The 17,161-nt window shown below is 35.5% G+C and overlaps 1 protein-coding gene across 2 annotated transcripts in view; it reads right to left on the reverse strand.

Moving 5' to 3' along the window:
- Positions 1-7,730: 7,730 nt before the first annotated feature.
- DDX50 (DExD-box helicase 50) overlaps positions 7,731-17,161 on the reverse strand; it is a 28,436-nt gene continuing 19,005 nt past the window's right edge. For both annotated transcript variants that reach the window (XM_006212897.3, XM_031682218.2), the window contains 7 exons: positions 16,089-16,250; positions 14,436-14,555; positions 13,619-13,692; positions 13,235-13,394; positions 11,556-11,690; positions 10,399-10,443; positions 7,731-8,213 (listed from right to left, as the gene is read on the reverse strand). In XM_006212897.3, the coding sequence (XP_006212959.1) occupies positions 7,935-8,213; positions 10,399-10,443; positions 11,556-11,690; positions 13,235-13,394; positions 13,619-13,692; positions 14,436-14,555; positions 16,089-16,250 (975 nt within the window). In that variant the 3' untranslated portion in view covers positions 7,731-7,934. The remainder of the gene's footprint in view (positions 8,214-10,398; positions 10,444-11,555; positions 11,691-13,234; positions 13,395-13,618; positions 13,693-14,435; positions 14,556-16,088; positions 16,251-17,161) is intronic.

Below are 17,161 nucleotides of genomic sequence, written 5' to 3' on the forward strand. Positions count from 1 at the left end.
GATTGCTGGCATTTGCAAGTTCCGTGCGCATACCGACGCGCGAGACGTGTATTCTTGATTATTTTGTGGAAACGTGGACACTTTAAAGGAGACGTCCGCACTCACAAGCCTGGATAAGAGTTCAGTCGGGTCTAGTCATTCATTCACGAGTTCACTCACCATACATCCCCTGAGCATTCACCGTGTCAGGTGCGAGAAACAAGGCTAGGATCAGCAACAGACAATACATAAGGCTTGTTTTATAGCTGGTGGGAGACAGATGTGTCATTTGTTTTCAAGGCACAGACATGCACCTAAACCGGCCATGGGACCTGTAGAAAGGTCTCCAAACCACGTAGACCTCTATTAGAAAATACAGGGGCTCTTAGTCTTGCATAATTTGGACAATATACTAATTCAAGCAGTTGAAGGGAAGTGGTTTATTGAATGATCTATGGCAGTATTGGTAAACTTCCTGTGAAGAACTACTGAGGCAAAGAATTGGGAGCCAATTCCTCATAAAATCATTTAAAAAAATTGGTTGAAATCTTGCCTGGCTTTGAAAATCTATACCATTTGCTCTGTGATTTTGAACATATTTCTTAATCTGAACCTCAGTTTCTCATGCATAATGGGGATAACAAAACCTACTTCATTGGTTGAGAAAGTTAGGAAAAATGAATCAAAATGGTTTAGCAGTGCCTGGCACATAGAGCACAATAAATAAGGGCTATTAAAACCCATAGATGTGTCAAGATCTTTTGAAAGACAATTCAAAATGTAATCATTTTATGACAAATGAAAATGCTGGAAGTTTTATTTCTGTATTTCATAAGATTTGTTTTGATTGCACATTTTTAAATCTTGACAGTTTAAAGGAAAATAATCGTGTTTCACAAACTATTGATGTTTCAGTGTCAATTTTTTAACAGATAAGTTTATGTAAATATACAATGCTTTAACTTACATCCTGTGATGGTTTATCCATCTCTGTATCCTTAAGATTTTGGACAGTGCTTGGCACACAGTAGCCTATCACTAGTAGTAGGGGAAGGAAGGAACCCTTTGAAATAAATTTTAGCTATATGCTGAGGCAGGAAAGCAGTTAGGAACCTGCAGTCTAGTTAATAAACCACAAAATTACATGATACTGCTGTACATAGTACAGGGACATTTTTATTACCAACAGATGTTCAACAACAGAGTAAGCCCAGAACACTACTGTATGGAAAATTATTGTCAAGTCTTATAAATTAGGTAAATTCCTTTGTAACATACCTGCACATAGGCACAAGGCCAAAATTCTAAGAGGAAACATGCAAAAGACCCTTTTTGACTCAAAGGTGGCCAAATTACTGTATTTAATCTAGTCATCAGTATAAAATTCAGTAAGAAGTAGAAGAAATGGATCTTATATCCATTTGTTAGGAAATGTGAAGCAATGCTTGAATATTGATTCTTCCAGACCAGTTTCCTCTGATGTAGTTGATGTAATGTTTTCATAAAATTGGGATAATTTCTGTTTCAAAAAGTATGTATACACACAAGCACACAGTGAATTCAAAGGTCTATACAACAAAATGTTAGCAGTAATTATCTCTTGAGAGGTGATTATGAGTGGTTTTCATTTTCTTCCATTTGCTTCTCTATTTTATGGACATATATTACTAACATTTAAAATAGGAATATAGTTTTAAAAGAACATTATTAAGCACTAAAATACATAAAAATAATATGAAAGGAGGCTCTCAGATATTCACATCTAAATGTGAATTCATTATTCAAATTTCTAATGCTGAAGAGAATAAAATATATTATTTACAAATTCAAAAGCTGAAGATCAAGGTCACTGACTCAAATTTAAATAGATATTAAAGGACCACACCGTGTAGAGTACCAAATAGACAGCTCTGAATAGCCAAAAGGTGGAGCCATGAAGGTGCTAGGCTCTATGAGGAAGGAGCAGAGTAAAGATAACTGGCTGAATGCAGCCCAAAGCTGAGAATCTGGTGAGGAATTTGCCCTGCTCCCTTCTTCCTCCAGAAGACATAGAAAGCTGTTATTTAATTTTGTTAGGATCTGCCTCTCATTTCCTTGCTAATAGAGAAGCCAGCCTTTAGCAAGGGAACCCCTTAAATCCATCCTCCCCTTGCTGGTGTTTACCTATGTGGATGCGTATCTTTTTCACTCTCCTTCTTGAAACCCTTCAATGGCTGGCAAAACAAGGCCTATGAAGCCTTCTAAGATATGACTCTTGCCATGTTCTCACCACCGATTTCCTCAGAGTGGAGACCCCCACAACAAGAGCTACTTATCGTTGGCCATACTCAGATCTTGTTCTATCAGCTCTTCTGTGCCTTTGCCTGGATGCCCACCCCACTTCCCTGTTTCTTTTACTAAGACTTAATTCATATTCAATCATCAGAGCCAAAAAAGCTATCTCTGAACTCCCACCCCCAATTCCTGGCTGGGCTGGGCTAAGTGTCCTTGTGCAGAGCTCTCAAATCATCACACTTAGTCATTACCACGCACCTAAGTTTATGTGTCCATCTATTTCAACAGATTCTGAGCTCCTCAGGGCAGAGATTGAGCATCCTTATTCACTCTGTACCCCAGACATAGTGCCTGGAACCTTGCAGGTACACAGCACATTTGGACTGAAGTTCCAAGTACCTCAGTAGGAATGGAGCCCCTGTACCATCTTGGGTATAAATAGAGCTCACAATTATTCAAATGCAAAGCTAACTGAGATCCCCTCCCCCTAGTCATAGCTATCTGGAACCCCATTCCCCATGAGAACTTCTTTTCTCAATCCAGCACTGAGAGTCCTTCCTCCCTCCTTGGCTTAACCGAAATCTGGCTCTTCCAGGAAAATACTCCTCTATGGCTCACACGTATGTTGCTTATTCCCTGACATTCAATGTACACTGGTGTTAGTGTCCTCTTTTCCTCAAAGCCATTTTCTAACTATTACTCCTTCACTTTCATGTAAATGCTCTGTCCCTTTGAAGATCTGTAGTAATCTCACCTTCTTCGCCTCCTAATGCAGGTAATTTACCAACCTCCACCCCTCACTGGTATGCTGGCACTTGGCTTAGTCTTCCTCTCCCCACTCAGTCCTCGTGTGTCTTTATGGAGATTGCACTGGCTATGAAAACCATCTGCATAACACCTGGCTTCTCAGTTCTTTGACCACCTCAACTGAATAACCTTTGCCCTCAACAGCCCTGCCGCCATACTCTGCAATTGTCTTCTCCTCAACTGCTCCACCCCTAAAATCTCAAATTCAGTCAGCCCTCACTGACCTTCACTCCATTGCCCCTTCTACATTCTCCCTGTTGTCTACTCGATCTCCACTTCAATCCCAAAGCAGTCTAGAGTCCTTGGAACAATCACTTTTTGGGTCCAATTACTTTTGCAGTCCTTGACATCTTCACCTTGTCATCCTTTCATCTCAGAGCAAAACCCCAATCCCCAATCAACTGTCTCGTATCTCCATTGGTGCTGAGTGTTGCTATAGAAAATCACTCAATCACTCTAACAGCACTACAAATTCAGTCTCTCACCACAAAGCTGCCTGTGACCCTCCATTTGCCTGGTGACTTTTCCATCATGTTGTATAGTTGATACCTCAGCATTTCTCCACTCCCCTCAAGTCTCCTAGCTCACTACTTCCCTCTTCACCAGTGGATGGCCATGCAAGATTACCACAGAAAAAAATAGAAGACATCAGGCAGTCACGCCTTCAACTTTTTACCTTAATACCTGCAAACTGACCTACATGATAATCACACTTTCCTCTTATAAAACGTTAGGGATGTTCTTCTACCATCTAAGGCTAAAATCTCCAGAGTGTGCTTGAGTTATCCCTCTGGGTCTTCAGAGGGATTTTGCTCCATTCATTCTTTCTCCTCCTTCCTCCTTTCTGGCTTCTTCCCATATTAGTATTTCAACACGCTCAAACTTCCGTCATCTCCCCACCCCACCGACACAAACTCTCACTGCAATCTCATGTCCTTTCACCTATGTCCAGCTTTAGCTTATTCTCCCCTATTCACAGCCAAGTTCCTGGAAGATGTGTTCATGTTTGTTGTCCCACTTCTTTATCTCCTGTTTCCTGCTGAAGTCACTGCTGAGTGGCTTTCATTATTCTTGATACTCTTAATATGGTTGCTCCCCATGTCAAATGTCTTTTTGCCAAATCCAAAGACCATTTCAGCCTTGTCTTCTGGCTCCTTTTAACGTCTCATACTTCTGGGCTTCCTGCCCTCTTCTTATCATCCCTTCTCATAGGGCCCCCTTTCCTCTGCTCTGCACCAACTACACCAGTATGCCTCTGGGTTCCCTTATAAGTCCTCTTTTCTTACTATACTTTCCCTGGATCATCTCATCTACTATCTTAACTACAATTACGAGTTTCGTTTACTATCCTCAAATCTTTAGAACAGATCACTCTCCTGCTTCAGACCTATCAATCCAACTGCCTGTTTATTTCCTCTTACATATTTCATGATTACTCAATATTAAAATACATCTAATCCTGAATTAACCATATTCCCACTTCCTCTCCACATAATTTTTCTTGCTCTTTGTTCTAGTACTTATCTCAGTGACAAAAATCTAGGTTTTATTCTTCTGCCTGTTTTATCTTCCAATTCAAAGTGCTAAGTCCTAAAAATTCCATTTCCTAAAATTGTCTGAAATCTATCCATGTTTCTTAAAGCCCATGACACTATTTATTTAGCACAGTGGTTAAAAGTCCTGGTTCAACAAAAATAAACTCAAAATGGCCTAAAGACTGAAAATATATGACAAGACATGATAAATCTCCTAGAAGAAAACATAGGCAAAACATTCTTTGACATAAATCTTAGCAGTGTTCTCCTAGGAGAGTCTACCTGGGCAATAGAAATAAGAGCAAAAATAAACAAATGGGACCTAATTAAACTTATAAGCTTTTGCACAGCAAAAGAAACCATAAGCAAAACAAAATGACAACCTACAGAATGGGAGAAGATATGTGCAAATGATGTGACTGACAAAGGCTTAATTTCAAGAATATATAAACAATTTCAAAATGTAGAATAGATAAACAAGGTTGTATTGTGTAGCACAGGGAAATATATACAGGATCTTGTGATGGCTCACAGAGAAAGAGAATGTGACAATGAATGTATGTATGTTCATGTATAACTGAAAAATTGTGCTCTACACTGGAATTTGACACAACATTGTAAAATGACTATAACTCAATAAAAAAAAAGTTAAAAAAAAAGAATATATAAACAGCTCATTAAAGTTAATAACAAAAAAACAAACAACCCAATCCAAAAATGGGCAGAAGACCTAACAAGCAATTCTCCAATGAAGATATACAAGTGGCCAATAGGCACATGAAAAAATGCTCAATATCACTAATTATCAGAAAAATGCAAATCAAAACTATAATGAGGTATCACCTCACACCAGTCAGAATGGCCACCATTCTAAAGTCCACAAACAATAAATACTGGAGAGGGTGTAGAGTAAAGGGAACACCCCTACACTGCTGGTGAAAATATAGTTTTGGTACAGCCATTATAAAAAACAGTATGTTGATTCCTCAAAAAAACTAAAAATAGATACAACATTGTAAAATGATTATAAATCAATAAAAAATGTTAAAAAAAAAAACAACTAAAAATTGACTAACCATATGATCCTGCAATCCCAATTCTGGGTTATATCTGGAGGGAACTCTAATTCGAAAAGATACGTGCACCCCAATGTTCACAGCAGCACTATATACAATAGCCAAGACATGGAAACAACATAAATGTCCATTGACAGATGACTGGATAAAGAAGTTGTGGTATATTTATACAATGGATACTACTTAGCCATAAAAAATAAAATAATGCCATTTGCAGCAACATGGAGGGAACTAGAGATCGTCACTCTAAGTGAAATAAGCCAAAAAGAGGAAGAAAAATACCATATGATATCACTCATATGTGGAATCTAAAAAAAAAGGGAAAAAAAAAAAGAACACTATGAACTCATCTACAAAACAAAAACAAACTCACAGACATAGTAAACAATCTTATGGTTACTGGAGAGAGGGGGTGGGAAGGGCTAAATTTGGGAGTTTGAGATTGACAAATGGTAGCCACTATGTATAAAAATAGATTTTTTAAAAAAGCTTCTGCTGTATAGCACAGGGAACTGTGTTCAATTATCTTGCAATAACCTTTAATGAAAAAAAATATGAAAATGAAAAAAAAAAGTCCTGACTCAGAAGCTAGACTTACCATGGTTCAAATCCTCACCACACTATATATTATCCAGCTGTGTGATTCTGGATGAGCAACAACCTCTCAAGTGCCTCAGTTCTCATTACTCAAAATAAGCTACCTATCATTAGTTTAGACCACCATCACCTCTACCTTGGATTACTCTGACAGCATCTTAAGGGGCTCCTAGCCTCCTGAATGAGCCTTCTGCAATCCAGTCTCCTCAGTGTAGCCAGTAATTTTTCTAAAACACAAATCTCACCATGTTACTCCTTACTTTAAATCTTTTAATGGTCCCCCATTATCTCCAAGAAAACATTTCAATTCCTTAACAATGCACAAAAGGCCTTTAAAACTGGTCCCTAAATCCTTATCTCACTTATTTCTGTCCTCTGCCTATCACATGCAAGTCATACTGAACTATTTGTAGGTCCTCAGACTTTACCAAGTTATTCCTTGTCTCTGGGTTTCTGCACATTCAGGCATCCCTCAGAAATATTGGGTAGCTGGTTCCAGACCACTGCAATAAAGGGAGTGTTTCAATTAAGCGAGTCACAAAATTTTTTTGGTTCCCCAGTGTATATAAAAGTTATACTACTATAGGCAATATATTGTATATGTGCAAACTGTAACAATTCTACCTAATAAAACTAAAAATGAAAAAAAAGTTATGATACTATACTCCATTAAGGGTGTAATAGCATTATATCTAAAAAACAATGTACATACCTTAATTTAAAAATATTACTGTTGGAAAAATGGGACCAACAGACTTACTCGATCCAGGGTTGCCACAAACCTTCAATTTGTAAAATACACAGTATCTGCAAAGTACAATAAAATGGTACACATATACCATTATCCCTGCCTGCAAACCCTCTCCCTTCTATACTCCTCTTCCCATGATTCACATATACCTGGCTCAATCAACTGATGCTTTTACTTTACTTCTGCTTTTAGGTATCACTTCTTCTAAAAGCCTTACTGACTCCTAAGACTGGTTAGGCACACCCCAACTAGATCCTCAGTATTCCATACCTACTTTCATTTTAGCCTTTAGGTGTTAATCTCAATCATAATTGCTTATCTTTAGACTATAAGTTCCTTGAAGATAGTGACCATGCCTTATTCACCAATATATCCCGAGGGACTAGGATAGTGATGGGCACATAGCAGACATTCAACCAATACTGTTGAATAAATTATTGATTATGCACTACTTGCACACCTTTTAATTAGCTTTATCTAGAATTTAAAATGTTACATCTAACCAGTCATGTCACCAACTTATACAGCCCTTTAATGTAGAAGGGATTTCTTATTTTCTACCATATAGAAAGAAATGATCTGAATACAGACACACCACATTTTGTAAAATGCAAGTAACCTTAAGTAAGATTAACTTGACTGCCACATTTTTAGAAGAAATTTTAAAAGATTACACTGAGAAAATTCTTAACGCACAGTGAAAAGAGACAATAAAAGGAGGTTTTTTTTATTCAAAGGTATAACTGGATAAGTAGATTTGTTTACAACCATTCTTGTGAAATACTTTTTAAAAAAATACAACCAACTTCTTTGCAAATAGCAGACACATACCTCAACTATGATGATCTAATTTTTGGTGGATAATGTACATGATTAGGCAGAAATAGACAAACTCACGCTGGTAGATTAACTATCTCAGTCAAAACTCCGTTTGTGGCCCCCGCTTCTTGATCGATTTCTATTCCCACTTCGTCTTCTACCATCTTGTCGACTTCCTGACCGACTCCCCTGTCGACTCTGTCTACCTGACCGGCCACCAGATCGACCACCTGACCGGCCAGACCGGCCCGAGCGGCCACTTGACCAGCCACTCCTCTGTCTGGAATTAGAAGATGTGTTTCCATCATAATATTCTTCAATTTCAGGCAACTTGGCTGGCACTGAGAGTATCCAGTCTGAATCCTGCCACTCTGCCTGTTGGGGGAATTTATAGGATTAATATAAATGCAAATAGAAACCATAAGCAAGCACGAGAATGAAGGAGAATCTTTATTCACATCCATTATCTATTAGCTAAAAGCCATCCATCCATTAAATTCAAAGTATCTGAAACAAAACTGAAAAGCAGAAAACAAAAACATACTCAAAGTTCATTCACTAAAGTTCCTAAGTTTTATGAACAAACAAAACAGAATACAGACTCAGATACAGAGAACAAACAGGTGGTTGCCAGAGGAGAGGGAGGTAGGGGGATGACTGAAACAGGTAAGGGAGATCAAGAGGTACAAATTTCCAGTTACAAAATAAGTCACAAGGATGAAATATCCAGCATGGGGAATACAGCCAATTATATTGTAGTATCTTTGAATGGTGATAGACAGTAACTAGTATCCTGGTGATTATTTTATAATATATAGAGACATCAAATCACTATGTTGTGTACCTGGAACTAACACAGTATTGTAGGTCAATCATACTTCAGTTAAAAAGAAAACATGTAGACACTGGGAAGAAATGCATCAAAATGCTAATAGTGGTTATCTCTGGGGGGTGGGGATTATGAGTGATTGTTATTTTTTTCCTTTACGCTTTTTAGTTGTCTGCAATGAACATGTATTGCTCGTAAAATTAGACAGGAAACAATAAATGTCATTAAAAAAATCCTGTTAAAACTTAAATCTTAAATTTACTTAATAATACAAAGCTTGGTTTTCTCCTCGCCCCACCCCCCTAAAGAAAAAAAGTTTCTAAAAATTTCTAAATTTTAGTCTCAGGAGAAATTACCAGCCTAATTTTGGGACTCTAAATTCCTACTCAGTTTACACATTCTAAAGCACTAGTTCCTCAGCACACAAAAAAATATGCTATTAATAAGTAGTGCATTGCTTTCAGTGGGTATATTGACAGAAGCAAGGACTAAGAGCTGATAATGGAGATTAAAAATCTGTTCACACTAGTGGGGACTAAAAAATGTAACCACTGGAAACAATTTGGCATCAGGGTAAATGACTCAAGACATAAAAACCAGCAGTTCTTAAGTGTACCAATAGGTTATATCCTGCTACATTAACTGTTCCTCATTGTGATCATGGGTTACCAAGGAAAGTTAATATTAAAATACCTTGTTGGTAAGCGTGAGCAGAGACAAACACCCACACACATCACTGGTGGCAATATATGATCAAAGCCCTAAAAATGAACAAAACTTTTGGCGAAGCAGACATCTTAAACAGGTTCTTAAAGAGCTAAACATGGCAATGCATAAAGAGTTAGCTATGCCAACATTTAAGGCTGACCTGTTTATAATAATATATTATTATTGGAAATAATCTAAATGTCAGAAAATAGGACATTAAGTCATCACCCAGGTGGCCAAATGCCAAGAAGACAGTAAAAATAAATAACTATATAGTTGACGAAGAAATGTATTCACAATATATTCTGAATTTTAAGAAAGACTTTAAAAACAGAATAATCCCATTCTTGTTTCAAAATATGTATATAAATAGGCACAGGGACGAAAAAGACAAATCCCACAGTGTAGGAATTCAGTGGACAATCTCTTTCTTCAACTGATAAAATATAAGGAAATTTTTTTAAAGACAGAAAAGAAAGAGAACCTACAGATTAAAAGAGATAAACACCAAATTACAATGTATAAACTTTATATTTAAAAATATTTAGGAGATAACAGGCAAAATTTAAACACAAAGTTGGATGATATTGAAGAATTCTTTTGTGGGGTTTAATTGTGGTATTATGGGGTTTTTTTTAAGTGTTTTTAATATTTTAGGCACATAAAAGTATTTATGGTTGAAATGATAGACTTCCTAGAATTTGTTTCAAAAGAATACAGAAGTGGGGAAGTGGGTAGAAGCAGACATGGAACACAATTGGCCAAGAGTTAGTTGATAACTGCTGAAGCTAGGTGATGGGTACATCAGGATTTATTATGCAATTCTATTTTTTCACATGTTTGAAATTATTCATAATTTTTTGATGTTATAATACATACTGGATATTTCCTATTTGTTATTATTTTCTTAAGTAATTGTTAATTGATTGCGGCATGATAATGATATTATGACTATGTTTTTTTAAATCCCTATCTTTTAGAGAAACATACTCAACTATGTAACAGATAAGATTTTTTAAATACCTGTAACCTTTCTGACTCAGTTGTGGGAACATCAAAGCAAACACCCTAAAAGCAAAATGAAAACATTTTTATTTAATGCATATGAGTTGATTTTTTTAAATACCTGCTGGTAATCCTACATTAGGTTAAAAAAAGAAAAGATTAAGTGCGTCCCATGATTGCTTATAGGATTAAAACATCTAATATATAATAATGCATGACACAGAGTGGCTGCTAATTGTACTTCCTAAATCTAAAAAGTAAACTATCTAATAAGAAGTGACTACTACTAAGAATCTAGAGTATTCACTAGAAGTTTTTGTAGACACTATAATGTTCCATGTCCCTTGTAAAATGACCTGCCTAATAAATTTCTTTAAAAATTTAGTGCCAGAAATTTTCTCTCCTAAAGAGCTGAAATGTTTACCAGATAATGAGAATGATGTAACCTAAGATCTTTCCTCTTTGGTCTTGGTTGCCAATAAGCTGAAAGTTAAGTTAATATTCCAGTATACCAAATACGTGGCTTAAGGATCTTAGTATATTTTCCTTCCCCTCTACCTTTTTTCTGAATGTGTATATTTGTCTCATACTTGCCACAAATTTTTTGAACGTAAGTAATATTAAATTTTGAGAAAGATAACTATTTCTAATAAATAATCAATTCTAGACTATAATAAATTTATATAGTCAAATTAGATGAATAAATACAGTATCTTTTTTCAAAACCATTAGAAGAAATCAGTCACTAAGATTACAGGTGGTTTTAACTCTGCTATTTCATAAATGTATAAAAATACTTAATTCACTGTATTCCTCATTAACAACCAATAGCAGGCCACTTAAAAACCAATATTGTGTCCTCTCAGAAATCAAGCTGTTAAGCTGTTGCAACTATAAATCACTTAATCTTAGAAAATAAACACACACAACCATATGTAATATGTATACAAAGGCAGAAACTTAGATTACTTGGATATTAGTCAAACTAAGTAAAATGTCATAGCTTTTTAGAGGAATGGGTTACTTATATAATTCTTCAAATTTACAACTGGAAACATACTAACACATGGAGAAAACAGCATTATTCATCTCATTAGGCTTTAAAAGAAGAAAGAATGAATAAAATCTGCTAGTCTTTATAAACATTTTTATAGCAGTTGTCTAGAAAAGCTTACCATATTTCCTTTTAGGAGGCACATTCTGGTAATCTGGGACACAACATTACTACTTAGCTTTCTGTTAAGTTCTTTCCAAGCACAGCTGACATCTTGTATTTCTTCTGGGCTTTCCAGAGTCATGGTCACAAAACCCTTAAGGAATAAATCACATTATGTTTGGAAAAAAAGCAGCAGCAGCAGGACAATGACATTCTATCTTCATAGCCCTTTATGACTTAACCATGCACTTCTTAAGAGCCAAGAGTATAATATGACTGCTAAAAAAATTACTTCTTTGAAACTATATTAATAGAAGACTAACGTTTATAGATCACTGAAATTACCATTCTTTTATACATTGCTGTAAAGACTACATTTAATTCTAATCATCATGCTCTAAGAGGAAATTAAACTACAGTATCACACTAAAGGTAAGGTAGTGAAGAATTAAGGAAATGCTGAAGGAATCAAAGTTAGCTTTGACTAGAAAAACAAGAGGACATAAATCTCTTAAAACTTCTGAAGGACTATTGCATAACAAAAATTACTTGTTCTGTAAACCTTCACTGGACAGCACAAGGATCAGTCAACATGAAGATACAGGGAGGCATTCACCTAACAAATATTTGAGTGCCCCTATGCATGTGCCAGAGACTGCACTAGGTGCTAGCAGTTCAGCAGCAAGAGGCCTTTGTCTCATGGAGGTTACATTCTAGAGTGTGTGTGTGTGTGTGTGTGTGTGTGTGTGTGTGTTGAGGGGGGTGGATAATGCTGGAGGAGACAGTAAACAAATAAGGAAATAAACAGAATGTCAGTAATAAGCAACATGAAAAAAAGTAAGCAGGGGAAGAAACTGAAAATATAGAGTAAAGGGAGGGGTAAGCTATTTTAGATAAAGTGATGAAGAAAGACCTCTTTGATATGACGATATTTGAGTAGAAACCTGAATGAAGTGAGGAGGAAGCCAAGGTTGTTAAAAGGAAAGAACATTCAGAACAGCATAAGGAAGTGCAAAGGCTTTGTATAGGACTGAGTTTATGTTTGAGTATCAGCAAGTAGGTGAGGGTAGCTGAAACAAGCAAGGGGAGAGTGATAAAGATGAGGCCAAAGAAGTAGCAAGGGAAGACCCTATAGAACATTCATGTCAAAGACTTTGGATTTTGGTTTAACCCACAAAAGAAATATCAAACCACTAACATCCTTCTACTAAGATATTTAATCAGAGGTTAGATGACCTTTTATTTGATACCTCTTAGCTCTAAAAGTCTATCTTAATCTTTTCTTAAGAAGTATGGTTTAAATTTTTTCTTAAGAAGTATCTAATGGGTTAGTAGGGATAGGGTATTTGCTCAGTGCTAAAGTATCACCCCACAGATTACTGACTAATTATAACATGAATATATGGCTCTGGTATGGTTTATTTTGACATCTGATGCTGACCTGGCAGGGGGCCAGGTCAGATGGTGACACACACACACATGGCAATCCTTAACTTTGCATGATATTGTGTTGGCCGCACAGAGTCTACTTTTCGACTTGCATAGTTCTATGGCAAACAAAATGAAGAAGAGGTTCTGGTACGCAAGTTGTGGTTAACTCAGTACGGTGCAAAGTGAAAATGTCCTATATTTCTCTCCAGAGAGATATCTATGGTTCAATTTTAACCTTCCCCAACCAATTTTCTCACGGTTTTCTACCTTATCAGAGGTGATCAAAGATCGTGGTTCAAAACTTGATGCGCCAGAGATGTGAGCTAATGCTGCAGCCAATGCATCCACTGCCCCTTTCTCTTCTATCAGTCTCTGAGCTGATGGTCGGAAAAAATCAACAGCAGCATAAGAAACAGAAGCCAGAGACCTATGGTTTAAAAACAGTAAATTTTCTTGGTCAAGACAAAGGGGAAAAATTAAAGGTAAGAGAATGAATGGGAAAAGAAAGAGCAACGTTTTTGTATTTTAATATAATTAAATGTCTGCTGGTAAAACTGGTGATTAAATTTTCTGATATTTGAACTAGGAGAGCTTAAAGATGTATAGCCTAATACAAAAGAAAAAATTATTCAGCAAGGTCAGAAAGCATACCTGATGGCATCCATGCTTTTAGATTTAACTAAATCCATTGTAGAAGGAACACCTACACGTTTAAAAGTAATTCCCTGAAAATGAAAGAATTACATTAAAGAAAAATGGAAGCCTTTACAATTAATTCCTAAATTAATCTAGTTTGTTGAATTTCCATTTCTTGGACTTAAAAGATTTCCAAGCCCTAGCAGACCAAAAGATTTTCTAATAAATCATTAACTATAAATTCTAGAAAGAGAAAAAAAAATTTTTTGATTGTCTCTTAATTACAATCACGGAATTTCACTTGCAAAATAAAGCTGATTTAAAAAAAGAAAGATGCTGTTTACATCAATAAATTTTATTATCTTCATCTTACAGAGTACATGAAAAAATGTATTTAAAAACACATATCATAAAAATAGAAAAAGTGTGAAATACTACAAAAACTTCAGACCACAAAAAGTGTGTAAATTCTCATAGAAACTGGCTACTGTACCATTACTTAGTATAATCTTGACTATTACACCAAGACAATGTCATAGTCATCCATTTACAATAATGGACTAAAAGGTACTCAACGCAGTTCTGATTTTAGTATCAAGGGAGAAATTCAAGTGAAAAATGAGAAAGTCAGCTCTTCTGTCTTCACAAAAAAAGCTGTATTAAAACAAAGTCTTGCAGCTAAAATAAATTTAGCTCTTCACATGCTTCACATCCAAATGCAGCTTAAACTGAGAAAAGTTATAAAGATCTATTTGTGAGAACAAATATAAAAAGAGCTCTTTTCTAAGGCATCATTTAGATAATAAGCCTGAAATAATTTAACTCTACTTACTGCTTTTTGTTCCACATATCTTAATTGACCTCTTTCTCTTGGTTGATAAAAACATATGCAAATCCCTGTCCGGCCAGCTCTACCTGTGCGTCCAGAGCGATGAATATAGGACTCAACATCCTAAAAATAAAAGGGGATAACCCTTCTTAAAAATCTGGCAAATTAAACAGTCATTCCAGCATCCAAATAATAATACTAATAATAACAAAACTATGCCTACCAATAATAATATATCTATTTCAATCCTGTCACTCTTTTCAACATCTCAAAGAATTTTTGTGCTTAAATTCTGTAATAAAGGTGATATGATTTAAAATCTTTTTATCAAGGGGGAGAGTACTGCTCAGTGGTAGAGTGCATGCTTTGCTTGCATGAGGTCCTGGGTTCAATCCCCAGTACCTCCATTAAAATAAATAAATAAACCTAATTACCCCCCCAAATTTTTTTTAAAAAAACCTTTTTATCCACCTCATCCCAGGGTTCTTTATATGGCAACTTTTAATAATTCCCCTGCATGATTTCATGCTTAAGATCCAAATAAAGAAATAAATCATTTGCAAAGGTATCAGATACTGATCAATTTAACACTGCCCTAACAAAAAAAGAGCAAGAACAGGTAACATATTTATCATATCTCAGCAGTATCTTGTAAAAAGTGGCACTCTTACTTTCTCCAAATCAAATCTCCTCTCCTTGCAAATTAAAACCACAATGAGATGTCACCTCACATCTGTTAGAATAGTCATCATCAAAAAAACAAATGGTAACACGAACTGGTGTAGAAGTGGTAAAAAGGGAACTCTTGTGCACTGTTAGTGGGACTGTAAATTGGTATGATCACTACAGAAAACAGTATGGAGGATCCTAAAAAAATTAAAAATAGAACTACCACATGATCCAGCAATTCCACTTCCAGGAATACATTCAAAGGCAATGAAAACACTAACTCAAAAACATATCTGCACCCCTATGTTCAGAGCAACATTATTTACAACAGTCAAGACATGGAAACGATCTAAGTGTCCATCAATAGACGAATGAATAAAAAGTTATGAGATATATATATATATACATACACACACACACACACACACACACAATGGTATAATTATTCAGCCATAAAAAAAAGAGGAAATCCTACCATTTGTAACAACACGGATTGACCTTGAAGGCATTATGCTAAGTGAAATAAGACAAATACTGTATGACCTCACTTATATATGGGATCTAAAAGAAAACAACAACAAAAAACTAAACTCACTGAAACAGTGAACAGACTTGTTACCAGAAGCAGACAGTGGGGAGGGAGAAATGAAGGAAGGTTGTCAAAAGATACCAACTTCCAGTTAAAAGATAACTAACTACTAGGGATGTAATGTACAACACAACGACTACAGCTAACAATCCTATATGACAGTATACAAAAGTTGTGAATAAAGTAAATCCCAAGAGTTCACATCACAGAGAGAAAACATTTTTTCCTTTTTTCTTTTCTTCTTACATACCTACATAAGAAGATGGATACCAGCTGAACTCACTGTGGTAATCATTTCACAATATATGTAAATCAAACCATCATGCTGTATGCCTTAAACTTTTACAGTGATGTCAGTTATTTTTCAATAAAACCAGGAAAAAAACCTACTTTCTTACCTGTGGAGGTGAACTCTGAATCACCAGGTCAACCTCAGGAATGTCCAAACCACGAGCAGCCACATTGGTTGCCACCAAAACTTTAAAACTACCTTCTCTGAAGCCTTTCAGTGTAATTTCTCTTTGTGACTGTGCAATGTCCCCATGTAAACACTGGGCATTCTATTTGGAAAAAAAGGAAAAGTAAGTATATAGCACATACTTGCAACTGATAGCACCCAAATACCATACAGTCTGTGCTCTTTGTTGTTTTTAAATCTTATTTTCTGATAATTATAAAACTGCATGTTCATTGTTTTAAAAAACAAATCAAACATTACAGAACAATATTTAACATAAAATGCAGAAGCTTCCCTTAGTATCAGCCTCCTAATAATTAACTACTAACAGTTTGGTGAATATTCCTCCACGTATTATTTTTCAAATACATACGCACACACACATACCCCTCACATATCCTAGCATATAATTTTATGTATTTACTTATAAAAAATGGGACTATACTATGTATGTATTGTTTTGCAACCTGCCTTATAAATTTATTACATCTTAGCCATTTTTCCATATCGAGAAACACATCTACTTAATTTATAAAAACCGTATATGATTTCTCCATATGGCTGCAGTATCATTTATTTAAGCAATACCCTACTGATGAACATTTGGGTCGCATCCAAACTTTCACCTTTAGAAACAATGTTACAATGAACAACCTTGTACTTACATCTCTAGACCCTTCAGTACATGTATATTTCAACAGACTACATATCTAGAAGCTGAATTTCTGGGTCAAAAATTATAAACATTTAATATTTTAATAGGTATTACAAAACTGTATTATAAAAAGAAACTGTGCTCATTTACTCTTCAACATTCTGTGAGTGTTTATTTCATCTAACCCCACCTATCTATATACCTGTACATTATGAATCGTTATAATCCTTATCACTCTAATAGGTAAAAATGATTTCCCGATGTTTTTTTTTTAAACTATGTAAATCTTTTTTTGGATTTCTTTTTATACCATTTCTTTTGGTGGGGGGAGGTAATTAGGTTTATTTACTTACTTAATG

The sequence above is a fragment of the Vicugna pacos genome, chromosome 11 (genome assembly GCF_048564905.1).
Source record: "Vicugna pacos chromosome 11, VicPac4, whole genome shotgun sequence".
In the NCBI taxonomy this organism is placed as follows: domain Eukaryota; kingdom Metazoa; phylum Chordata; class Mammalia; order Artiodactyla; family Camelidae; genus Vicugna; species Vicugna pacos.